Source organism: Parasteatoda tepidariorum, chromosome 1, assembly GCF_043381705.1.
Source record: "Parasteatoda tepidariorum isolate YZ-2023 chromosome 1, CAS_Ptep_4.0, whole genome shotgun sequence".
Classification (NCBI taxonomy): Eukaryota; Metazoa; Arthropoda; class Arachnida; order Araneae; family Theridiidae; genus Parasteatoda; species Parasteatoda tepidariorum.
The window spans coordinates 19,938,535-19,963,328 of NC_092204.1; the positions used below are offsets into that span (position 1 = coordinate 19,938,535).

The 24,794-nt window shown below is 30.9% G+C and overlaps 1 protein-coding gene across 1 annotated transcript in view; it reads right to left on the bottom strand.

Annotated features, from left to right (window-relative positions):
• Nucleotides 1–24,794, bottom strand: part of LOC107449387 (semaphorin-1A) — a 561,149-nt gene that overhangs the window by 15,236 nt on the left and 521,119 nt on the right. The window contains exons 13-18 of the mRNA XM_043039234.2: nucleotides 24,584–24,705; nucleotides 23,799–23,881; nucleotides 22,428–22,650; nucleotides 16,579–16,653; nucleotides 11,921–11,985; nucleotides 896–925 (exon numbers count right to left, since the gene is read on the bottom strand). Coding sequence (XP_042895168.1) covers nucleotides 896–925; nucleotides 11,921–11,985; nucleotides 16,579–16,653; nucleotides 22,428–22,650; nucleotides 23,799–23,881; nucleotides 24,584–24,705 — 598 coding nt within the window. The remainder of the gene's footprint in view (nucleotides 1–895; nucleotides 926–11,920; nucleotides 11,986–16,578; nucleotides 16,654–22,427; nucleotides 22,651–23,798; nucleotides 23,882–24,583; nucleotides 24,706–24,794) is intronic.

The window sequence follows — 24,794 nt, forward strand, 5'->3', positions numbered from 1 at the left end:
GAACGGACAACAACAACGTAAAATAAGCTGACATTACAGGTTCTTTGTAACGGTTAAAACACAAGACACAAGAAGCTCTAATTGCAGACAATTTTAAACAGTTTAAAACAAGGCACATGAATATGGCATTTTAGATTAGTTTAAAAAGATTGAAGATGACGCAAGACATAGACTTTTCACACTATTTTAAACCATGAAAAAGTTAGATTTCTTGGATTGTTTCATCCAAATTTTACAACTATCAAGAAAACTGTTAAGCTATTTCTATGGAATGACTTTTTATTTATTCTGTAATTGAAATTACTCCTTTATTAAAATAACGCACTGTAATAAAGTAATATTTATATAGAATCTTAAGCAGCTTTAAAAGCTTACTATTCTTTAATGCTTTCAGAAACAAAACCGTCTCTATTTTGATTTAATAGAGTAAAAATAAATAATTACTAGTGAAATTAAGAAGATAATCAAACTATTGGTATAAAAATGTCAACTCTGTTTGTTAAAAATTTCAACTTCTGCAGATTGTGCTTACAAGAAGCAAAACTGCATTGTTTCTGATTTGTTTCTAAAACATGCTGACGAATTATAAAACTTTCACGCTCACTACAGCAAAAGAAAATGTTTTTAGAAAAGAAAAATTAATACAGAAACTTTTTAAAGCTTAGTAGCTAGTAGCATATTTAAATTAACAAGGTTAACGAACACATAAGGAAAGTAGTGCTTAATTAGTACTAAAGAAGGATTAGTGCATAAACTAAAAGTTAGAGGGTCAACCGGTTTTAAAAGTAAAGTGTATAAACCATGCAGAATTAACATAAGAAGTCCTGAGTGTTAGTAAGTGAATGAGTACAGTTACAGTTAAAGGAAAGGGGCAACTGTGTTTTTAAACACTCACCCGTCATCTCAGATGTAGATGGCTTTGGATCTGAAAAAGGCGGAAAAAATAGGGAGCAATTACTATTTAAGAGAAAAAATAGGTGGTGATTAGAGCTTTTTTCAAAAACCAAATGCTTTTAGTTTGAAATTTTCCTCATATTTTTTTCTCCTTATCATTATTTTGAAAATGTAATACCAAATTTATTTGAAATTATTTTTAGGGTAGTTTTTAGATAGTTCCCTCAGCACGAGATCTCTAATGACTAGTTAAACTGATTGCTTAGTTTCATGATTATGACTTTTGGATCATAATTACGATCGAAGTCATACGTACCTTTGGGTATAATACTGTAACTATCATTTATGTATTTTGCATTGTTTATAATAGGGGATGTATGCATGCTTAAAATTACAAAGAATATCTATAAAATACTAACTCTATTTGACTTTTCTATCATTACCAATAATGGATGTATTTTGGCCTTTAATTATGGAACCTGACTTAACTATTGTTGATAACAATGAGAACAAAACTATGTTAAAAAAATGATGAATCCTGATGAAAATAATACTGATATTTAATTCCTTAGGATTAAAGGTATAAAGTTTTAACTAAAAAAGGGTACCCGTTATTAAAAATTATGATGAAAATAATAGATGAATATCGTAATGCCATGAAATTTATTGTTTTTGAGATTAAATACTAATTAAATATGAGTATTTTTAGGTTTATAAGTAGGATAAAAAAATGAATAAATACACTGTAAAAAAGGGTATTTCAAAATTGAGCAAAGACGTGTCAAAAGAGTTCCTAAACAAATAATAGTCGAAATTTAGAAAACCCATGTATTCGAAATTGAAACAGCATATTCTTATTTTCGAGCAAAATGCTTAGTCTCAAAAGTGATGTGGAGGGAGAAACGTGTGAGAGAATTGTTCATTAGGCACCTGCAGGATTCGAACCAAGGACCGCTCGGTTCGTATTATGATGCTAGAAGCCACCACCGTTGCACATTCCTGTCCAGAGAGAGTTAGGGATCGTTATATAGTAACCTCCGCAATGACACATCATGACATACTAATTTCCAATTTGAATGATACAAAGAGTTGCAATCGTTTTCTACCGATAGGAATCAAGCCAAGGACATCTGGGTTCACATTAGAATGCTCTAACCACCATATCAATACCACCAAGTCCAGGGAGAGTTAGGAAGCTTTAAATTTTCCATTCGATTAAAATTTTTTAAGATGTAGTGAAATAAGCAAAAATGGAAATTAAAATTATCGATCTCTTGACTAAGTTTTGGGGTCATATTTTTCCAATTGCAACACTTTATCTTTATACCATTGAAATTGGAAATTATGTCCTGATGTCTTACTCTCTTTGCTGGGTTGTAGAATTATGTTGGTTAGAGTATCCTACGGGCCGGGGGACAGCCTGGTCGGTAGGGCACTGGGCCCATGTCCAAGAGTTCGTGGGTTCGAACCCCGCCGGCCGAAGACTCCCCGTGTAGTAAAGTGACTGATGCACGTTAAATCTGTCGAGTCGCAAAAGTCATCCATGTTCCCATACCAAATCAATACCTCTAGGGTACTGGATTGGAGATCGATCGTTCTCTGATTCAGGTCAAAATTACGATCTGTGGATGAATGAATGGATGTATGAATGGATCCGCCCTATAAACGGGTGCGACGTACGGTGTGGCAGAAGTCGAATTCTTGGCCATAGATGGCGCCACTGGAAAACATCCTACTTCGAACCCGGAGTTTTTTTGTTTCGAATCCTGCTAGTAGTCAACGAACATCTCACACATTTCTCCCTTCACAACACTTCTGAGAACACATTTCTCCCTTCACAACACTTCTGAGACTATGCATTTTGCTTAATATATGCTGTTTCGATTTTGAATGTATGGGGTTTTCATAATCTAATATTATTTACTACGGAGCTATTTTGGCGAATTTTTGTTAAATTTTGAGAAACCCCTTTTACAGTGCGAAAATAATAAATGTTTGATTTTAAGAGCACTTGCACTACTGACAAAAATGTGTGATTCATGTTAACAATATGTTAAGGGGAAATATATGTTTAGTAACTAAACTATATCTTGAACTTTAAAAACTGAAAAACTCTACATGCATAACAAACAATAACAGGTTGTATAAGGCTGCGTAACATTTAAAAATATATTTTTAAAAAAAATTGATAAAATATGATATTTAAGATTTGATATGAAGGGGGTGCAAATGCATACAAGAACAAACTAGAAACAAGCAAAAATACAGAACAATTATAGATAATTCATGCATTTTAGATAAATCAATTATTTCTAAAGACATAACAAAAGAACATATCTTTATACAATAAAATCTAAAATTGTATGAATTTTAAAAATAATTAAATATTTTGTCATGATTTGTTTCATAAATAAGCACTAAAAGCAGCTTGTGAAATAATATATAGGTATATGAGAAAACTTAAGCATAGCAGTTTAAAAAGCATAAAAATTAGTAATTATAAGAAAAGAAAACATCCCACTTTCCGAAGTACTAAAATTTTAAGACAAATTTTATTAGTCAATTTAAAATAAGTGATTAGCTTGCACAAAGAAAAAAAATGTAGTATTCTGTTTTGAAACATTGTGAGGTTTCTTAGTTGTGAATAATAATATCAAAGACGAAATTAATTTAGCGCAATTTTTTCTAATTTTTTAAAACTTATGATTATCATTTTTTATGTACTCTGTCTTTACGATCGATTTAAAGGCTCATAAATGCACATAGTTGAGATCAGTAGATAAATGACATTTGTGACATTTATGACATATGTGACATTTTAGTGAATTCAATGAAGTATTATTAACCCTTTTACACAGTGGGGATAGCAGTGCCCCTAAGATATATTTTTCCCCCTGGCACTCTAACTACAAGTAAAATTGCATTTTAGTATTTTTTTAATTGTAAAAAACAGTGTAATAATTATTTAAAAAAATTTTTTAAATTGTAGGAATTATATTTGTACTATAATATAAAATCCAAAATAGTAGTAGGAAATTTTTTTTCTCATTCTTTTTCAAAAAAGTTATCAATAATTGATTTTGTCAATTAAAAAAATTTTAATGATGAATAACTCTCTAAATAACTGTGCATAATTGAAAAAATATTGTTTGGAAGTTAACCGCGTTTGGAATATTTTAACTTTAACGTACATAAAAGATACTGGTGTTTAATGCTGTATTTAATAACCATAAATTATTTAAATGCTAAATATAATATTTTTCATTTTTACCTAAATTAATCAGAATAATGAAAAAAGTATGAAAAATATTTTTAATAATAATTTAGAGCCAAAGGGTTAAAGTTCATACATTTATAGTTTTTATAGTGTTTGAAGAAATAAAGGCTATGTCTTGCTTTCGTTTCTTGTTCATAAATTTCTAATAATTGAATTCTATGAAATTCCTAACATATTTTTATTTGATTACTCTTGGTGTTTTACTATGCAGCCAAAAAAGAAATTTTATTATTATTCTTTTTTTATATTTTTTTTTATGACTGCAATCAGCTTATTGCCTAATGTATTTAAAACCTTCGTAACCTCGAAAGTACTCACAGACTTAATACTTCCTCCACTGAAGATATCCGATATTTAATAACTTGACTAAAGAAGTCCAATATTGTCTGGTTAAAAAAAGTCGAATATTTCTCCCAAGAAATCTCAATTTTTTTTAAGAATATCACTGTGAATCTAACTACATTATCCTTTTCCTTTTTACACAAAACCCTTTCATTGTTATTGGTGGCAACGAAGTACAGCTCAAAATACAGCTTAACACAGCTCTAATAATAAACTCTCAAAACTCGGTGAACTTAACACAGCTCTCACCACAAGAACACTTAAAATCCAGTGAGCTCAATACACCTCTCCCAGTCTTTCGCAAATACGGCAACTTGTGGTATCCGTTCATCGAATTCTATTCCCGATTGAATTCCGGTGGGAGAGCATCGTGGTGTAACTACCACTATTTTTATTAAACATCAATTCACTAGTATATAAGACCTGCTAACTCACGTTAGTCTTGGGGTACCTTGTAAGAGATGAAGGTTGGCATTGTCGAAATCACTCTCCACATTGGTGACCCGGACGTAATATATAGCATACCATACAAAGAAGCCAAATATATAAAAATCTCAATTTTGAATTTCTTGTTCTTTTAGTTGATTTTTCAATTGCACGACAGAATACTTTTCTTTATTCGAATCTTGGAAAATTTGAATTTTTTATCCTGTACTTTGAATTCCATGTATTAAGAGCTTGCTTTATTTAACACAATGTATTACAGAGAAAAAGGACTGCTTAGTTGTCTCTTTAAAAAATATATATGTACGGCACTGAAGAATTTTCTAGTCGTTTTGAGCCATTTGAGTCATCTTATATTTAAGATGTTTGCATAAAGTGTTTCCGGGGGATGTACTCCTGTAGCAGGCGATTTTTAAGGCGTCTTTACCGTCACTGTCCAAGAGATATTATACAGTTTTACACATTACCATTTATTTTTTCCCGTTCATCCCCCTTCCTTAAGGAATATAAAACGCATTCTTCCCTTTTGTGTTTGATTCAATTTTGTTTTTCCCTACACATTTTTATCTCTAGAGGGAAGTATAAAAAATCTCGGGGAAGTAGGCATAAACACGAATCTAGAAAGATGGAGAAATAGGGGAAAGAATCTCATTTTCCCTTGTCTCTTCCCTACTCTTACCCCATCAAAAAATGGATAAAAATCCGGAAAAGATGGCCTCAAAGAAAAAGAGTATAAAAGACGTTCATGAGGAAAAAGGAAAGCGTTTTTACGAGTCCGCGGTGATGCTTAACGCGGTTCAACGCTGCATATCAACAAGGATCGCAGAAACCTGTTGGTTCCTGTTATTTTTTTTTTCTCTTTCGAAATGATCCTCTTTTCTTTTAAGTTGCTTTCTCTTTGCATTTAAACTTGAAAAAAGAAAACTTCTCCCAACCGATCAATGGCAATTTTTTTTCAAAACCATCGATAGCATTTTTTTTAAAAAATTTGTGCTTGCAGTATTTTCTTGTTCGTGAAGAAATTGAATGAAAAAAATACTCCCACTTTTTTTTAAAGCTTTTCTCGAAAATTTTACGGAATTTTAACGAGGATTTAAAGGAATTAATGAATCCTTTTATTGAAAAAAAAGTAGAAAAAAAAACTAATTATTAAATATAAGAAATGCGATGAAAAGATATTTAAAGCATGGAATATTTTAAAAACATTTATTTCTGTAAGTTATAACTGTAGCAGTTATCTATCAGTTTTATGTATTTATTAAGATGCGTATATTGTATTATAATATTCAAAATTCTAAGTATAATTGAGTTAATAACTCGATGGAAAAAAAATTTTATATGAAAATTTGCTTTTTGGAATGAAAATATCAAAACTATAATATATAATGGAATCTGAAACGATTCGCGTGGTTTCAAACAACGATACATTTTCACTGTCGTAAAAAATACGGACACATAGTAAAATATTGAAAACATTAAAAAAAATGTTGACACGTNAAATTTTTTATATGAAAATTTGCTTTTTGGAATGAAAATAACAAAACTATAATATATAATGGAATCTGAAACGATTCGCGTGGTTTCAAACAACGATACATTTTCACTGTCGTAAAAAATACGGACACATAGTAAAATATTGAAAACATTAAAAAAAATGTTGACACGTTCTCGAAATAAGGTCACGAAAATTTCATGTATAACTTTTAACGTTCAGCTGACCGACCTGTGTAGGGGTCAGGGAACTGCCCTTGCATGAGAAAGGTTCTGGGTTCGAATCCCGGGCAAGGCATGGATGTTCTTTCATTCTCTGTACTATCTGCCTTTACTGTGAGAGCAACGTTGGCCCCCCTAATATGGTGCCCCTGAAAGAGTGGCCAACAAATCTTCCCACTTCCAAGAGGTCGTGGGTTCGACCCCAATCAGCCGAAGACCCTCCGTGTAGTAAATGGTGACTGGTACACGTTAAATCCCTCGTGTCACAAAGTCCTCCGTGTTCCTATAAGAAATCAAACCACTGGGGGTACTGAATTTGAGATTGATCGTTGGTTGGTTCAAGTCAAAATTACGATCTGTGAATGAATGAATGAATGCAAAACTAGGTCCACCCTATAAATGGGTTGTAAGGAGTGTGGTGTGGATGAAGTCGTATTCTTGGTCATAGATGGTGCCACTAAAAAACAAGAAACGCACCCTCTGCCTTAAAATTCGCTTGGTTTCACCAAGCAGGCTTGCTGATATTGGCAAGTGGCATTAGAAACAACAGCTAATATAACAGGGTGTTCGTAGAACGTTGTCTGAAACTATATCTTAAACAGTGACTAAATTTTAAGAAATAGGTTTTTTAAATATCCAAGAATAAGTTTCGACCACAGACTCAAAAGGTGTCAAAGGAGTTCAACGGATATGTTAATTAATAACAACACCATCAGGATCAAAGACTAAAACCCATCAGGGCGTTTAAGAATACGATTTAGCAAGGTATAAAAATTTTTTTTAAAAAACGCATGATAAATAACGAAAGAAACGAAATAACCTGCATCGCCAATATCAAAAACGCAAAATGCTACTATCCTTTCTATAAAAGAACAAGACTAGCTTTTGTTTGAAAAAACTGAAAANGTGTGGCTGAATTCGTATTCTTGACCATAGAAGGTGCCACTAAAAGACAAGAAACGCACCCTCTGCCTTAAAATTCGCTTGGTTTCACCAAGCAGGCTTGCTGATATTGGCAAGTGGCATTAGAAACAACAGCTAATATACCAGGGTGTTCGTAGAACGTTGTCTTAAACTATATCTTAAACAGTGACTAAATTTTAAGAAATAGGTTTTTCAAATATCCAAGAATAAGTTTCGACCACAGACTCAAAAGGTGTCAAAGGAGTTCAACGGATATGTTAATTAATAACAACACCATCAGGATCAAAGACTAAAACCCATCAGGGCGTTTAAGAATACGATTTAGCAAGGTATAAAAATTTTTTTTAAAAAACGCATGATAAATAACGAAAGAAACGAAATAACCTGCATCGCCAATATCAAAAACGCAAAATGCTACTATCCTTTCTATAAAAGAACAAGACTAGCTTTTGTTTGAAAAAACTGAAAATGTTTGGTGGATGTATTTTAAATGCGGCTTAACAAATGAATGTTTTTTAATTATCTGTTCAATCAAATGCAATCAATCACATTTTCAATTAAATTATTAGTTATTCTGTGAGTTTGGATCCAGGTGGCTTGGTTGTTCAAAGACAATTGGTGCCAGAAGTGGGATTCGAACCCACGACTCAGAGCTGTTATTTGTTACTCAGTTTTCCTTTTCAAATTAGTGTTTAAATTAAATATATGAATACCTCAATTTTTAGAGAAAGTATATAATCCATGAAAATTAACGAAATTAACGATTTTACAAATATCTCACTATATATTTTTAATTATTTTCAGAAAATGAATAAAACATTTATACTTATTGTATATTTTAATTAAATATCTGAGAGAAAAACGTGTAAAGTAAATTTAAAGTATGTAACTTACTTTTAAAAACACTAGTTATTTGGTCTTGGAAATTTAAGTTTTTTATAAATGATAATCTAGCGAATACAAACTATCTTTGCGTATCTTATATACAAATAGGGAAAAATAATTTTAACGCCGATTTAAAATGAAAAACAGTAAGTAGCCTCTGATAAATCGAAACATAAGATTTATTTTTTCAAGAATTATTGAAATATATATTAAAAACTTTTACGTTTCACGAATTTCATGAAATTAAGCGGACTACTCGATATATACGCAGCTTTAAAATTGTGTATACTGATTTTACTGTTTGCGTTTCTAAACACACTGCTAAGTATAGAAAAAGGTATAAAAGAGGAATAGTGTCAATTTTCATAAAATAGAGAAAATGCATAAAATTGGGAAAGGCTATTTTCGTTTAGAAAGAAAACGAAATTTTCTTCTCCCGTGGTAGAGGTAAGTTGTAACGGTCTTCAAAGTATATTTCTCATAAAATATCCATCTTATGTCGAAGCAAACCTTCTGTTCTGCCCTGAAGCCAACTTCAAGGAACATGTGTCCAAAGTAAAAGTTTTCTTCTTTGCTATATTACTTCCGTTTTCTTACCCAGAATTCCCTGCGCGGTCGATATGGTATGGACCTTCTGGCGCCATATTGGATGCCAGGGTTTCCAATCCTTTTTTTTTTCCCTTCTTTTTTCTTTCAAGCAGCTTATAAATAAAACATGCCTACACTAAACGTGATAAAATATGCATGTTTTTACCATGTAGTAATTTTTGTTTTGATTAGTGGGCTTAACAGGGCATAAACATTTAAAAAATGTGAAATTACATATTTTTTTTAATAATTAAAACGTAATTTTAAACAAGTTTATGATGCTTTTTTGCTTCGATTCGATTCGATGAACATTTCGATTTATATTGGCGATAAGGTAATATTTTAAAAGGCAGCATTTAGTTTCTTAGTTTCAAATATTGTAATAGTTTATGCGCAGTTATTTTCTTAATAAATAAAAGTTATAATATTATATTATTTAAATTTAGTACGATTTTAAAGCACGTAATTGTTATTATATATTAAATTAATTCAATTTTTAACTTTATATTTTTTTAATAATATTTACTTACAGATGATTCGTACATACCAGAAAATTTACTAGGGTAAATTTTTAAGAAAGGGATATTTCATGTATCTAAGAAATTTCAACGGACTTTTAAGAAGGAATATTTCAGCTATCTATGAAACTCCAATGGGTATTTAAGAAAGGAATATTTAAAAATATTTAAGAAATTCCAATGGAAGGAATATTTCGCGTATCCAAGAAATTATAATGGGTTTTTAAGAAAAGAATATTTTCTGTTTCTAAGAAATTCCAGTGGGTTTTTAAGAAAATCCAATGGGTTTTTAAGAAGAGAATATATTTAATGTATCTATAAAATTCCAATGGGTATTTAAGAAAGGAATTTTTCGTGTATCGATGAAATTCTAATGGATTTTTACGAAAAAAATATTTCCTGTATCTATGAAATTCTAATGGGTATTTAAGAAAGGAAAATTTCATGAATCTAAGAAATTCCAATGGGTTTTTAAAAAAAGGAATATTTTAGGAAAAATATTTAAGAAAAAAGTATATACCGGAAAATGTGGCCAACTTTTTTAAATCTAATTGTTAAATATTGATGAATTCTTAATTTTTTAAAGTAAAATTTGTATGGAAACTTTATTATTATCAAGTCGCAACAGTTTATTTCCCAAACAATTTGACACTCCGTTTTTCTAGTTGAGAGTAGATTTCATATCAAAATTTATTTTAAACAGTTATTTCTTTCCTTAAGTATAACTTAAAAAATTACCCCAATCTAAAATAAAAATTACAAATAATCTACATTATTGTTTGGCATTTTTGTTCATACATACATTAAATTTTGTCTCCTTTTTTTCAATTAAAAGTATTTAGTATACATGATATGATAATTTATTTTGAAAATTACCAAAATTGATTCCTTTTGATTAAAGAGTGAAATAAGAAGAGTGACCCTTCCCAAATTTTTATAATTTTTAGATTAACTCAAAAGACTCACGATATACTGGTAATTTTACTGTGTAAGATTTTTGTCATAAAAATTCCACTAAATTTCGTGCTACAAAGAGAGAAAAAATTACGAAAAACTGCCAAGTTTGGCTGAATGAAAATAGAACAAATTCTTATGACGTTTTCGGAAATAAAATTTACTTATGGTTTTAATCAATGCTTAACATTATATTGCTTAAAGCTAGAAAAGAAATAGCTTCAAAATAATTTTATTTTTAAACAATTAGACAAATTCTGTTAATCGTAATAAAATAATAATCTATTAAACAGCAATAGACGGAGAAACTAAAAATTTAATTAAGTTAGCTACAAAACCAACATCTTATCTGAAAAAAATCTTAAATATAAATAAAGTGAAAATTAATTATTTATTTTATCAATACAAACCTGTCGTTTATTTTCTTTTCAGTTAAATAAAAAATATTTTAAGTAGGTTGATTAAAATTGAGTCATATTAAAGATTAAGGGTGTCATAAAATTAATCGATTCACAAAATTTGTTAACTACGACAAAAATTAAATATGCAGACACTATAATTTAAATTTAATTGAGAAAAAAATCGATTTAAATCTGAGAAAATGTCGGAATTCCACGAAGGAGATATTTACTTAAATAAAAATTGGTCTAAAAAACTCAGGTTTTATTAAACGCATTTTTAACGAAATATCAACATTCGATTAGTTCAAAATAAAATATTGAAACTAAGAAATTTATTTTATAAGACCTTTATTTAGTTGAATAAAAACATCAGATTTTGTTAAATAATATTTCGATACAATCAGACATTTTAAAGCAAAAATTGATAAAATAAAAAAAACCCGTTAACATTGTTTCTCAATATTCAACGAAATAAAAACTTGATTTAGATTCAGCTTATCTGATATTAAATAAAAAGCAAACGTTAAAGTCAATATTAAAAGTATATAAGATAGTTTCAGAAACGACATTTTATTATAGCACTTAAAACGTCAGTGCGTAATATTTTCAGAATTTAAAGCTTATTGTATAGCAAGGCATCTATTTTTAGAAATAAATATGATTTTTTTTCCAATTATTTCCCTTTATAGTTCAATATTACATTCTATAAAATAAATCTGGTACATTAAGATGTAAAATAATTTAGAAATAGCCTAAACATTTCTTTACAATTCATTCTAAGCTGCTACTAGAGAATTTCGCATAGCATCAAAAAGTATATAACAATGTTAAAAGATGAGGATGTGAAACAAAATCCATTTAAATTTCGTTTTTATTGGATAAGGTAAAGCCCTATCGAAAAATATTTTATCAATACGCGTCCGAGTAGGGAGAAATAGGGAGAAGAGATATCTAGGTAACCATAGCAACGAGTAACTCACCTTCAGGGCAACGGGTATCCCATCCTTGAGCGACATTTTGAACGAATTTATCATTTTTCCAAATCCTGGAAGAAAAATAAATCTATCATTTCGGGACAGACAATAAGATGGGGAATGCATTACAAAACTGACATTATAACTGTGTCTAAGAATTTATTCTCTTAAAAGCAAAAATAAGATATCACTTTTATTGATGTTTAACTTAACTACAATTTTTCTTGTATACTATACTTCTCTGCCCTATTAACTATTTTTATTGTACTTGGATGAAATATGTCCCTATCTGTCTGGAAGTTTGGTAGAATCGTTCGCGAGGAAAGTTTTATACAATGTTTATATATTTTGCTGCATTTTATTGTATCTTTTCATTGTTGTTTTTTTGACAGATGTAACTTTATGTTAGCATTTTGTACGATTGATTTCATTTAATTACCTTGAATAAAATTTAGGTATCTCTTGTTAAAAAGTAATATTTTTTCGCTATACAAGTTAGACAGAGGTTATATATGTTACTGTGAATGACCGAAATTGGACGTTGTTGACTTCCACTGGTTAATGTTGACAATGACATAGTCGTTTTGGTAAATGTCCGAAATATATACTAGGTCTAGTTAAGTGTCAGAGCCCGGTATACATTTGCCCGGTATGCTCTATCTCAATGTTTTTTAAGGTCAAGTGCCACTGCCCCAAAATATGTGCTATATATATGTATGCCAAATATAACTGGTGGACAAAATTAAGAGATGGAAGACATTTTCCCAAATATCTCAAAAAATACTGAATATAAATAAATGAAATTTGGTATGGATATAGCTTATTCCACGATAATAAAGTATGCAAAACAAAAATGAAAGTGCCATTCACTGGCAAGACCTATTGCCAATAAATCCAATGTAGTCTGAACTTAAGGATAAAAGATGACAATAAAAATGAGGCTTGTACAGTGTGTGTTGCCTCTAGTATGGTATATGGTCACCCCTGACAGACAGACAGCATGCACAACGAGTATGCATGCTGTTAATAAGGGAGTTAAGGAGAACTTGTGGAACACCCTCCCATTCTTCCACCACAGCAATTTTTAACTCCAGAATGGTTCTGGGGGGAGGTTAGCGCATCGCAATAGCTCTCCCAAGAGCATCCCAAGCATGTTCAATAGGATTCAGGCCAGGGATTTGGCTGGCCAATCCATTCGTTGAATATCCTCGCTTTCCAGATACTCATCAATCATGAGAGCCCTATGTGGTCGCGCATTGTCGTCCATAAAAATGAACTCAGGGCCAACAGCGCCCCTGAAAAGACGCATAGAGTTCGAGGACCTCCTGCCTGTACCTCTGGGCATTCACGGAACCATTGTCAAACACATGGAGCGGTGTGCGGGTATCTTGCATGTGCGAATAAATGTGCGAAAATGTTTTCCATCTCTTAATTTTGTCCACCAGTGTAATTAAGAAATAACAGTCGAAATGTTTCACGCGTTCAAACACTATTTGATTAAATACTTTATTCACATAAATGTTGATTATTCTGATTATAAGAAACCAGATTATTCATATGAATGCTGATTGCCTTGTTAACGACATAGTTCCTTAACACATCTCTATAACGCGTGTCATTATATACTGATTTGCCTTTCTCGGCCTCCGTGGTTTTTGTACTGATTATCATTTTTTTTTCTCTCGGCTACTGTGATTTTTCTGTTTTAGTTTCTTAGTTTTTTTTTTCATTTTTCGTTGGTAACCTTTTCGATTTATATTTCAATAAACTTTTGTTTTTTCTCATTCACGTCTGCCAAGTCTTGAAAATGGGCATCAGTTTTTGAACGCTTGAAACATTTGGACTGTTGTTTCCTAATTATATATTTTTAAGCGAATGAAGTTTTTAACCAGGTAACATTCATTACTTGTATTTAGTAAACTTTTCATGGCTTAATGTTTTATTCTTTCATATTTCAATTTTTTAATATTTTGTTCCATATTAGCTTTATTTTATCACTAAGTTGCTCTGTTTAGGTGTTCAATTATTTAAGTTTTATGATATAGAATTTCAACGGTTCTAACAAATATTAAAATTTTCTAAATCGGTGACGAAACGAAACAAGCTTCAGTATTTTAATACAATCGTGACCTTCACTACTGATTATAATTAAGGTATTTTACTTATTTATTTACATTTTTTTAAATAAAAAACTTTTTATGAAGCTTACAGACGTTTTATTGCTAAAACGGTACCATAAAAAAAGAATTCTTATTAGTAATAACGTAAATTTACTACCACTATTTTAAGTTTTTAAGAAGGATGAAAACTCTGATGAAGAATATAAATATTTTATTTATATAACAGATATATGGCAGACGATTTTATTATAAGTATAGCTGATAAATATTTCATAGAAAAGTTCTAACAATGACAATTTCATTCAATAAATTCAAGGAATGTTGAAAAATTTTTTTTTTAGAACTTTCATCAGATTATTGGCTAGAATTACGAACCATTTTCCTACAAGACAATCTACGTCGATTTTTATGTTTAAGACCTTTAAAAAATATTAAGATTAAAAAAGAAAAACGTAATATTGCAGACGATTTATCATTTTAGAACAGCATTAAATATACATCGACTATGATTAATTGCTGGACGAAGATGAGCTTAAATTAAAACCTCGTTTTGTCAATAATTGCACAGAAGAACGTTTCATCGATGAATATTTCGAAGCACTCCTTAAATAGACAAATCTAAAACCTATAATAGTTTTTAGGAAACAAAACATTGATGGAGAAGGGGAGAAAAAAACTTTACTAGATGTAAAAATGAAGATCGTGATTGCTCGTAAAAGATTTCAAGATGAATTTGGTTGAAATTCGTTGATATCAGTTTTCGATTCTCTGGGGTTGCTGTTGCTCGAAGATAGTGTTTTTTTTAAATTTTTTTAACCACCATTAGATACCTAAGGAGAAAGATATTCGATACGGTGTAATTATTTAACTATTGTATAAACTCTTCTTAGATTTTACTTCGAACTTATTTAGGGAAGTAATCCCTAAATAAGCTATTAAGAGAATATTCTGTAAATGTAATATATACGTAATTACTCTAATTAACGAACTTTGCGAATTTCTCCATTTTGTAACTTTTTTCGAGGAAACAAGAACATTTTGGAATTTCTTCGTAAAATAACTTCCAAATAGCGAAGTAAATTTTCTATTTAACGAACTTTTCTTTGAGATCCACTTTCCCTCTTTCCTAAAATATTTCAGAACACTTCAAACTTGTTGACACATTTTATGGGGGAAATGACCTTGAATTGATTTTCAGCAGCAACTTAACTTTTAGAGAAAGCTGTAAAATCCCTTTCCCTTTTTGTTTGCATTTCAAATGAAAAACTCGATTAAACTTCGATTAACTTCTTTTTTAAAAATATAATCAAAATTCTATAATACGATTATTAAATACATCGATAATCAAAATATCGGCTTAGGAAAGTAACAGTAAGCCAAAGACTGAACAACTCTTTGATTAAACTTCTTTTTGAAAAATATAATCAAAATTCTATAATACGATTATTAAATACATCGATAATCAAAATATCGGCTTAGGAAAGTAACAGTAAGCCAAAGACTGAACAACTCTTTGATTAAANATGACCTTGAATTGATTTTCGAAGCCACTTAACTTTTAGAGAAAGCAGTAAAATCCCTTTCCCTTTTTGTTTGCATTTCAAACGAAAAACTCGATTAAACTTTGATTAACTTCTTTTTTAAAAATATAATCAAAGTTCTATAATAAGATTATTAAATACATCGATAATCAAAATATCGGCTTAGGAAAGTAACAGTAAGCCAAAGACTGAACAAGTCTTTGATTAAACTTCTTTTTTAAAATTATCAAAATTCTATAATAAGGTTTTAAAATATATCGTAATAAAAATATCGGCTTAGGAAAGTAACTGTAAGTCAATGACTGAACAACTCTTTAAACTAAACTTCTTTTTGAAATATATAATCAAAATTCTATAATAAGATTATTAAATACATCGGTAATCAAAATATCGGCTTAGGAAAGTAACAGTAAGCCAAAGACTGAACAACTATTTGATTAAACTTCTTTTTGAAAAAAATAATCAAAATTCTATAATAAGATTATTAAATACATCGATAATCAAAATATCGACTTAGGAAAGTAACAGTAAGCCAAAGACTGAACAACACTTTGATTAACTTCTTTTTTTAAAATATAATAAAAATTCTATAATAAGGATATTAAATACATCGATAATCAAAATATCGGCTTAGGAAAGTAACAGTAAGCCAAAAACTGAACAACTCTTTGATTAAACTTCTTTTTCAAAATAATCAAAATTCTATAATAAGGTTTTTAAATATATCTATAATCAAAATATCGGCTTAGGAAAGTAACAGTAAGCCAAAAACTGAACAAGTCTTTGATTAAACTTCTTTTTCAAAATAATCAAAATTCTATAATAAGGTTTTAAAATATATCTATAATCAAAATATCCGCTTAGGAAAGTAATAGTAAGCCAAAGACTGAACAACTCTTTGATTAAACTTCTTTTTCAAAATAATCAAAATTCTATAATAAGGTTTTTAAATATATGGATAATCAAAATATCGGCTTAGGAAAGTAACAGTAAGCCAAATTACCTTTGTTTAGAACTTGTGCAAACTCTCTGATGGATGTCCCAGGCACAATAAGGATCGCGGAGACCTACGCATGTACTGAAAAAAAAATGCATTATTATTATATCTACATGGAGGAATAGATACTGGTAAAATTACCGTACTCTATAGCAGTGACATTTCTTGTAACAAAAAACACAATTCTGGTATTTAAAAAACTAAAAAATAGGGTATTTAAATCTGCCATTTGATAGTTTTCTATTCATATGACAAAGGTTTTAACGAAAATTCTTGTTGTTTTGAAAATTATAGATTTTATTTTTTTAAAAAAATACCTTATATATATATAATATACGGTAAAATATTATACTACCGTATATTTATACGGTTATCCGTTAAATACCGTAGATCTGTAAGGTACTTAAACCTACCATTTGATAGTTTTTCATTCAGATGACAAAGGTTTTAACGAAAATTCTTGGTGTATAATGAAAATTCTTGTTGTTTACAAAAATGTATTAAAGGCATAACCCGGAGGAAAAAGTTCCGACAAAATTATCGTACTCTATAGCACTGATATTTCTAGTAAAAAAAAAAAACAGCATAATTCTGGTATTTAAAAAAACCAAAATATACGATATTTAAATCTTTCATTTGATAGTTTTTCATTCATATGACAAAGGTTTTAGTAAAAATTCTGGTTGTTTTCAAAATTATAGATTTTATTTAAAAAAAAAATACATGAAAAGCAATACGCTTTATGTAACACAACATCAAATAACAACAACCTTCGAACTGATTAAAATTTGCTACATTCAAATATGCAATTATCTAACATTTACTCAATTTTTTTCAACCAAAATGTTGGTACTGGGGGACACATTTACCAGATTACGAAGCAAATAACATTCCTGATGTTTACCACGCAAAGAGATGCTCACAAACTGCACATTTTCCGAAATTATCTCGAATTCCAGATCATTCCAGGGAATTATAGCCATCGATCAAATAACAGTTAAGCCGATAAACAAAAGCAGTAGGCAACGGTAGTTTTTTTGCGATCTTTTTTTTCTGCTACGATCGTAGCTGTGTGGTACATTCGCAACATGCATGTGTGTATCTCTTATCCTCTTGGCTTCATTAGCGGTGGTCTTAAGGCAAGCTGTAATGACCTCAATTGGATTTTCCCAATTCACTCATTACGTTAATTGGATTAATGAGGGTATGATAAGGTCGGAAGCCTAACGTAGAGATGGGAGCGATTCCCGGTGATAAATGTTCGGGAATGGCGACCGAATGTCCCCCAGTTGATCCCCCAGTGATAGCTGCAATCTAGAATGTCCGTGATAAATGTAGGAATAAATACGCAATAAAAGGAATTGGCACATTTACGCAGTTACCAAGCCAATCAGAACGCCTGCAGTCGAGCAGCCGTGTTTACCGAGTTGCAGTAAATCAGAGAGCTTAATTTGCAAGTAATTTATGTGATGATTAATGTGAAAATAAATTTTGTGCTAAAAAATTATACTCTGAAAAAACTTATTAGTTTCCACGCATTTGACCCATACAATCGACTATAATAATGATAAATTTAGACATCAGCAATTAAAAATGTTGATATTGTTGCCAGTGCGATTAATTAGCAATTCAGTAGTTATTACTACTGACTTTTAGTAACTCTAATTTTCCCATTGATCATTAGTTTGACAGCTTAGTCTTTGGTTTTATCTAGCTACAAAATCTTGACAATGTTGATAATCATTTATTTTTAAAATAATGATCTTGTTACCAGTGCCATTAGTTAGCAATCTAGTCGCAATTACTACTGACTTTTCGCAACTCTAATTTTAATTTTGATCATTATTTTGATGCTTGAGTTCTTGCTTAGCTACAATATCTCGTCAATGTTGACATTCATTTATCTTAAAAAATGTTGAGATTGTTACCAGTGCGATTGATTAGCAATCCAGTAGTTAGCACTACTGACTTTCAGCAACTCTAATTTTCCTTTTGATCATTAGTTTGAAGACTAAGTTTTCGGTCTTATCTAGCTACAAAATCTTGACAATGTTGATATTCATTTATTTTTAAAATAATGATCTTGTTACCAGTGCCATTAGTTAGCAATCTAGTCGCAATTACTACTGACTTTTCGCAACTCTAATTTTAATTTTGATCATTAGTTTGACGCTTCAGTCTTTGGTCTTAGCTAGCTACAAAATCTCGTCAATGTTGATAGTCATTTATTCTAAAAATGTTGAGATTGTTACCAGTGCTAAAAATTAGCAATAAGTAAAAGAGACCAATGAAAATAATCAATGAATTTTTTATCATTCAGAAAAGTAAAGTGAATGAATTCGTCATGGTGCATAAGTCTTTGCTTATTTAATATAACAAATACATTATGTAACGTCAAGCTGAAGTTCTATTATTCGGGATACACGTAATTTAATACATTGCAGCACACCGCAGTCCTTAATACTTATTGTCTTCAATTAAAGCTTTAAAATAAGTTAGAATTGAAGAAAAATCCTCAGTCGTAAGGATTTACTCATTTCATTGTTTAGTAAAAATATTAAATTAAAACAAGGTCCTCACATTAGTAGCTAACAGGGAATACTGTATAAACACTATATTGGAAATAATATGTATACGAATAATATCACCATATAAAACTATAGATGAACTCTATGGAATTAACTTCAACAAAAAAAACATTTTCATCTAATTGTAGTAATAATACTGCATGTATGTCGAACTAAAGCTGCACAGAGGATTATTAGCGATTTTCTTGGAAACATCTCTAAAGATGATCCCAAGAGATGCCATCACAATTTTGAGCCACTGCAAAGGGGCTGGCCCCCACACTCTGGCAGCCTAATGACCAACGTGTGAAGTCGAGCCCTTTACAGTAGAACAGGCTAATGAGGGCCATGCACCCTCAAGCTCTTCGCAGGCTGATCAAAGTGGTCACCCATCCCCTCACTGACCACTACAAATGATGTTTGACTTCGATGACCTAATTTTATAAATAAATATGAAACAGGTATTTATTTAAAAAATGACTGAGTTTGAAACGTTTAACTAAACGTAAACGTTTAAAATTTTGCTTGGGAAGGCATATCCTTTAGGGAAAATTTTGACGGAATCATGTAATTCATAAAGTTCAACAAAATTCAGTATTTGAACTTACGAAAGTGCGTAGTAGTAAGTAAATTTTATTTAAGACCATAAATATTTCCAATGTAAATATCTGGCAAAAATAAAGGTTTTGTAAGGTAAATAAGATATTGATATTTACGATGTAGTAAACTTAGTTTGAAAATGGGGGGGAAAAAGGGAAAATAATCGTCCGGGTACCTCGTGGGCATGGGCACTATTTACCGAATGAAGACAAAGGGCCTTAGAGGCGGACAGATTCTGTGAGTCGAAATTAACAGAATGAAATTAATGTTAATTACTAACTTGAATTTGTGATTCTGACACATTACTTCCAGAGATAGTGCGAACTTTTCTTTAAATCATTTGCACATTTTGCTCATGAAGTTCAGCCAAATCCACATGGAATCCAGCCTGCATCGTAGCGTGTCAGGATCAATAGTAAAGCAGCCGGACTTCTTCCAATTAATCACGAGAAAAACCAAAGAGTTATCGGAAAATTTTCCCTCTCGGCAGAAAATTCTTCCCTTTTCCCCCCTATTCCAGAAACTTCTGCTTCGATTCTCTTCGGAAAAGGGAGGGGAAATCCCTCTCTTTTCGCCACGTGTCCCATCGATTAATCGGGTCATTAATCGATTCAGCCGCTGTCCGAAACCGATTCCGACAATCGCTTTTCTGTTCGGGTGTCGCCGAGGCTGCTGGCTGTTGTTGTGCTAGGAAATCGTTTGGAAAAGGGATAGAAGGGATAATTCTGAGGGGATGGGGGAAACGAATCAGGAATTTGACTTTTAATTTGCTTAGGAAATCGAGAAAGTCGATTTAGATGACTTTACGCTGCTTCGTCTTTGATTAGACTTGCCGATAGCGTAAAAGGAATGAAGAACGCTGAGAAGTTGAGATTAAATTTTTGAAGAAGAATTTTCCTAAAAATATATCGCTCCTCAATCAGTTTTTAATTATGAGGACGAATAATTGCTAGTTTGTTGGAACTGTTGTCGGCGCCAGAACTGAATTAGATGAGAAAATTATCGATTTTATTGCTACGTATAAAAATTTGCTTCGACGAGTGTTCGGAATTTTCAAGCAAGAAAAGAGAGATGGTGTGTGGTTTATCGCAAAATTTTAAATTGTTAGTTTTTTTAACAGAATAATAGCACTTAAAACACTCGGTCAATTTAATAGCTTTCAGCCGTTAGAAAAAAAAAACAGTAGGTTACGCCCAAGTATTTCTTTTAACCATATTTTTAATAACTCTTAGACCAAGCAAAATAAAAAGCCACAGTTTAAATACCTTACACAAGAGACAAAACTATAATTTTAAACTTAAAATACCACCTTGCCGTAAATAATTATTTTGGCTTTAGAACATGCAAATAGCTAACATATTTTAAGAAGTTATTAAACTTTTTCAAAAAGTTGCCAATTTAGCGAGACTTTAACATCTAGAGGAAACTTATTAAAATCAATGAATAATCCTCAAATTATAAAGAAAGTTTTATGAGCCTAGATAATGCAGTGTTTGAGTAACTTTTTAAATATTGAAAAAAATCTAACACAAATGTTTCTTAGTTTCACAAATTTATAGTTTTTTTTCATATTGATGTATTGTGCCATTTTCGGAATTAGCATAGCACTGGCTAAAGATAGGTTAAATTTGACAAAACGTTCATGAATAACTGTTGTTGTTAACTCACAGCTGCTATTAAAAAAGCATATTGTTCTCAAAAAAGCACTATTACATATGACAACAGACAAAGCATTCAAACAATAATAGCCTTTAACACGTCGACTGCCGCGTCACCCATATTCGGGTGACAGCAAAGTTTCTGATCACGCTGCGTCACAAATATTCGGGAGACAGCAAAGTTTCTGATCGGGACGCTCACCCATATTCGGGTGACAGCAAAGTTTCTGATCGGGCCGCGTTACCCATATTCGGGTGACAGCAAAGTTTCTGATCGGGCCGCGTCACCCATATTCGGGTGACAGCAAAGTTTCTGATCCGGCCGCACACCTATATTCGGGTGACAGCAAAGTTTCTGATCGGGCCGCGTCACAAATATTCGGGTGACAGCAAAGCTCCAGATCGAGCCGCGGTGATGCTTATTTAACTACTTGCGAAGGATATTCGTACGTATTTGAAAAGATATTTCACAGGAAGTAACAAAACTAATGAATTATTATAAAAGTAATACACACACACAAAAATGATTTATTAAGAAAATTATTGTGAGTCCTGTAAAAGCTTTCTTGTTCACTATTTGACTCATTAAGTTTTCCATTTTTCTTCTCGGAATTTCAACGAATTAGGGTAAAGATTTTAAGTTATACTCCACTTTACTCGACAAAGATTCAAACTGATCGTGTAAAGTGGCGAGATGAGAAATGGATGCGAAGCAACGGACACAAATAAACAAACATGATACCATGGAAACAAACGAAGCGAGATATTATTCTTGTGACCACCAGAGACTCGCATTATTAAAATATCGGTGGGAGTACTTAGCAGAATACGCTTCGTATAGCGGTACTCGTGGCCTGAAGAAAATTTTACTGTAAACGCGTGCGGCAGTCAACGTGTTAAGAGAAAAGAATAAAAGATTGTTTCGCCCTTTATTTTCACTGGTTTCAAATTATTTAGCTGCAATAATAACTAAAAAGACGATAATTTTAAAAATCGAAAATTCATATTTTAGAATTGTTTACCAACTCACCTGCATGTTCGCGCATGTTTAGAACAACTATGAAGAGGCATGGTAAGAATCTCGTCCTGCGAGACGACTAATAATTTTGCTTCATTAATGGTATGGTATACCAAAAGATTCGTTATGGGCACTCTTTGGGGGAACACCAGCACCTCCTCCACGATAATAGGAGTAACTTGGTGGGCACTCTTATGACTTTCTGCATTTAGAGCCTTAATCACCTTGCCGTTATCTACAAAATGGAAACAAAAAGGAAAATAAGTTGTTAGCAATCTCAAACTCCTTGATTAACAATAGTAGATGATACTCAATTTTATGTAAATCACGTGTAGATTAGTTAACTAGAGTTGAATGTGAATTACAATTAGTAAATTGTTCAGTTAAGATTTCAGCCAACTGTTTAAATTCGATTGTTCGTAAAATCTACTAGTTAGCAAACAATATGAACGGATCTAGTTTTGCCTAACTTAAAGTGATTGGAAATCATATTTACGTCAAGAGTTTACAGTTAAACGAATTTAATTTGAATTCGTAGTTAAATGCAGCGAACATAATGCTACAGAAAAAAAGACAAACTTGGAAATGCATTAAGAATTAAAATAAAGTATTTCGGTGTTAAGAAATAGTACTGAAGTAACATCCTTGCTGGAAATAAAGTAAGAAATTAATATCTTTACTAGTTAAAATACAAAGTACTGTCTTTACTGAGTATGCTGTATCAAATTAACGTTTTTACTAGCTAAAGTAATGTCTTTACTGAGAAGATGGCACATTGTAATAGCTTTATATTAAACCTAAGAACTTGATCGATTTGAGAACAAAAAAATAATTACTTTTTGAATGGGATCCTTTTCTGATGAGTTTTATAAATAGGTACAAATCTATTTTGATTGGCAAAATCAGTTTCAGAGATAGGGTGGAAAAAAACGTAGAATTCATTATTAACATGCCATTTAAGTGCTTAAACACGACCTTTATTTAAACACTGTAAAACTAACTTTTGGAGTCAGATTTTCCAGATTCAACATATTTAAAAAACTAGAAATCCAGATCAGTTGGAAAAAAAATGCTTATTTAGGGTAAGTAAATTTTGAGTAAGGTTTCATAAATTAAATTATTCACTGCACAACTTGATTAGAATAATCGTTAAATCTCAGTTCCTTCTGAGTACGTAAAATTCAGATAGTTAGAATAAATATTATCAGGATTTATTTTTGTGACCGTACTTATACACCTTACATGAATAATCTCAACGAATCAGTAATTTAAGGGCAACTCATTAAATTCTCCGATAAAATTCGATTAGTTGCGGTAATCATCGTAAATTATTTCTGATCTAAGCACTTCACTTATTTCACTGATTCAGCATCTTGTACTTACCAGTACCAATAAACAAAACGTCAAACTTTTCTCCATTAGAAGTTTCTATTTGCGGATCGACAGCTATGTGAGTGTATCGGAACCTGTAAAAAGAATCAGAATTTTAATTTTATACATTTAAGGAAGCATAACTGGTGCTATATTACAAATTTAATTTATTTTACATGAAATTTTTTTTTCAACTGAGAATTATAAGTGCACAGTTTCTCATATATTATGGCCAAATATTGTATAATCTTAATTTACTATGATTTCGAAAAAGAACAAAGAAATCTATAATTGTGTACGAATTGAAACAAACTTTTCATTGCAATTATATAAGTAAAAAAATATATAATAATATCATTATGATTCTGCATTAAGAAATAGTTAAAAAGAATTTTTGGACCAATTCAAATAAGCAATTTGAAACGGAGGATTAGAAAAGTGGCATTGAATGTTCATTTAAAGAAGAAAAAAACATGATTCAATTCTTAAAATCGAGAAGCTTGGTATATCTAGGCCATATATAATGAATGAACCAAAATAAAGGTTTTACAAAAGTTTTGAATTGGGAACCAACGAATTACGCGATACAGAGGAACCTCCAGAAACAGATGGCTAAATAAAGCAAGAAAAGATCTAATAAAATAATATTACATTCTTTTTTATCCCGTAGACATTAAGAATGATTAAATTTATTAAAGATATTTGACTGAAGATGACGAATTTATACTGCTTTAATTGTTTTTTGAATATAAAGCAAAACTAAGAAGTTAAAACTAAGAAGTGTAATTATAGCTTACTTAAATCCAGTGTAGATAACAATTGGTTTTCCCCAAAATGCTGGAACTGACTGGTCCATAAGATTATGTTCCTTGATGAAATTAACTGTCTGTTCGGGAAGTGTTCTGGAATCATTCACACACTAAACAAGAAATGAAAACCGTTAAAACAGCGCATTATTTAAAATATATTTGATATATAAACATATAGCAAATGCATTTAACCGTATTT